The sequence below is a fragment of the Mus pahari genome, chromosome 19, assembly GCF_900095145.1.
Source record: "Mus pahari chromosome 19, PAHARI_EIJ_v1.1, whole genome shotgun sequence".
Lineage (NCBI taxonomy): Eukaryota > Metazoa > Chordata > Mammalia > Rodentia > Muridae > Mus > Mus pahari.
Window position 1 is genome coordinate 59462980 of NC_034608.1, and position 3021 is coordinate 59466000.

Genomic DNA, 3021 nt, shown 5'->3' on the forward strand with positions numbered 1-3021 from the left:
TGTGAGCCACCTTAATGTGGTTCCTGGGATTTGAACTCAGGACCTTCCAAAGAGCAGGCACTGCTCTTAACCACTGAGCCCTCTCTCCAGCCCCAAAAGAATTTTTTGAAGGGCAGAGGAGAACCAACAAAATGTATCACCCCCCCCCATAAAGACTTTGTCTTCTCACAAAATCCTCACACTAGATTCTTCCTGATTTTCAGAAGAGTGAGTCAGATTCAGAGTTGAAATGCTTTGTGATAAATCTAATTCTTGCCAGGCAGTACATCTTGGAAGGTGGTATGGCACAGAGTATATGCATTTTCCCTTGTCTGAGATCTGTGATCGCTGGTGCATCAATACCAAAGGTGAGGGAAACTCTTGTGCTACTTAAGTCTTCACGAAATATCTGTACAAGTATACAGCTACAAACAGGGGGCCACGGGATCTGCTAGACACTGCCCTGCCTGCAGGAGACACAGCTGAGGGACCCTTACACTCAAAGACTTAGGTACATTCGATATATCTACAAATAGAAAACACTCTACATGTTCCTCAGTAAGAAAATGATGGCATAAATTGGAAGTGAGCTTGTTGTCATGAGACTTCAATCCCAGCAACTCAGGAGGCAGGGGCAAACATATCTCTGTGTTCAAGGCCAGCCTGGCCTACATAGTGAATTCCAGGGCAGCCAGGGCTACACAGAGAAGCCGTGTCACAAGAAAATATATAAATAAATAAAGCTATTTAGTTAAATACTAAATGAGAAACAAACAAAAATGTGGGCAAGTCATTGATTATCCTCTGTGGCTACAGCATGGGAAGGCACATGTAACCACAGAGCAGAGAGGGTGGTCTGGCATCTGAATCATACAGGCTCATTCCTGTTCCCTGCCTTTCAGGGGCACAAAGTGGAAATGTGTCAGGGTAAGAGAGACAGGAGACTTAGGTCAGTGAAGGTGATGAACAGGAACGTTAGCACCAAGCCTGGTTGCTGACTTCATGTGGGCCTTGCGTGTGGAGTAAAGGGTTTGTTTTGTTTCTGAAGCGAGGTCTCATGAAGCCCAGGCTGGCCTCAAGCTCACAGCATAATCAAAACTGACTCTGAATTCCTGATCCTTTGCCTCCCTCCACCCTACAAATTTTGCGTTTATAGGTATGCACCATCATACCTCCCCTACATACACACACCACTCCCTTCAATCTAGGCTCCACTTTAGGGACAGCCCATGACAATTCCCCTTTAGAAACCTGTAATTAGGGAGCTGTAGGGTGGCCAAGCCCTATCAGTTGGCTGGTCTTTTCTACTACACTGTGATTGGTAACATTCTTCAAGGTAGATTTTTATTTTTTATTTTTTAAATAGGGACAGAAAAAGACTCAAAAGGTGAAGGCTACACAAACAGGACAAATCTCTGCAGACCTACTTCCCCTAGCAGGTGATGTGAGAGTCACCCAAAGGGGTACCACCTGGACGCCGCGCCTATCCTCTGAGGTAGGAAAGGCTAATACTCTTCCAGGAACTAAAGGACTTCTGCTCTTAGGAAATATCAGACATATAGCCAACAATCTCAGCCTAAACCCAAACCACTCAGCACCCATTACCTTGATATATTTCCTGACCAGACCTTTAGCTCCAATAAACTATAGAACATTCTAGGCTCTTAAAGACCCTACTAACATGGATGGTCTTGATGACGACAAATATTAACAGCATCCCGAACGTGTATGCTTTCCCGAGGATGAGTATGTCAGGGCCTCACGGAAAAGTAGCTTTCCCGAGGCAGCTTAGGGCTCAGCCGATGGGGGAAGTCATTTACAAGGCAGCCACACAGGCAAAGCTATACGTATTAGGTAAGAACACAACCTGCACAGCGCTCAGAAAGCAAATAAACAGACTGAAAAAAAAATGCCATATATTTATAAAACTGGCCTATGACAGATTGACAGGTAAAAACGGACAGTGACAACGCTGTTTGCTAAGTGGTCAGCACACACAGCATAGCTCAGAGATCAACTGGGTTAAAGGCGGGTATCATCTTTCTATTCTTGGTGTTGAATAGAGTTTTGTTTTGTTTTAATAGGCTCTTCATTGCAGAACTGGGTTTGTGGAGAGTCTTTGGGGAGAGGGAGGATGTCTTTTGTTGTTGCTTCCATAATCTGATATGTGACGTCTTTGAATGCAGTAACCACCTTAGTGACTAGACTGCTCCTTGGCCTTGCCTTTGCTCAAGGCTCAGGGCATGTCCCTCAGATGTGGCAGATGATAAGAGGGTCTGTATTGGTCCCTTCATTCGGAAGACAAGGGGAAAAGATAGGTCTGAGAGCTTCATGGAAAGGGGTCGGAGGGAAGCTGTAGATGAGGGACTCATCTGTCGCATTGTAGAAGGCTATGTGTCCAGAGTCATAGTCCAAGAACACACCGACTTTATGCACTGGTTCTCGGACATGTTGCCCTTTCAGGGGAGATGAAACCCAGAGACTGTAATCGTCACCAATTTTTAAGCCTATGAGTGAGAAGAGGTCCCCAGGTGGTTTGGGGAGATTCCCCTTTCTGTTCACAGAGTCCTTGCAGATACCCACTTCCCACTCCGTCTTCTTTCCCACTTCCACCTCCCAGTAGTGTCTCCCGCAGGTGAAGATCTGGGCTCCCAACACAGTTGCAGACTGATCAAATCGCTCTGGGTTGTCAGGTAACTGCTGTCTGGTCCCTCCGTACCGTACACTTTTCAGATCTTCGGACAAAAGCAGGTAAGCATTGGCTGTGGCTGGATCTAGAGTTACATCTGCTGCAAGAAGAGAAGAGAACCAATCTTTTGACATCCTTGGCAACCTCCCAAATATATTAATTTTAACCTAAATTCTTAATAGATAGTCCTATTATTTATTTGTTTGTTTTTGGGACAGGATTCTAACCAAGTAGCCCAGGCTGGGCCTTAAACTTGGCAGTTCTCTCTAACCTTAGCTTCTTCTGTGCTGAGATTTAGACATGACTACCAAGCCCAGCTAGGCCTACTTTTTTCTTTCTTTCTTTTTTTTTTT

General features: G+C 45.2%; 1 protein-coding gene across 2 annotated transcripts in view; it reads right to left on the reverse strand.

The window, feature by feature from the left end:
• Positions 1-1881: 1881 nt before the first annotated feature.
• Positions 1882-3021, reverse strand: part of Triml1 (tripartite motif family like 1) — a 10415-nt gene continuing 9275 nt past the window's right edge. Inside the window, exon 6 of one of the 2 annotated variants that reach the window (XM_021219777.1) lies at positions 1882-2768. In XM_021219777.1, the coding sequence (XP_021075436.1) occupies positions 2230-2768 (539 nt within the window). In that variant the 3' untranslated portion in view covers positions 1882-2229. The remainder of the gene's footprint in view (positions 2769-3021) is intronic. The other variant, XM_021219776.1, reaches the window with a different exon arrangement.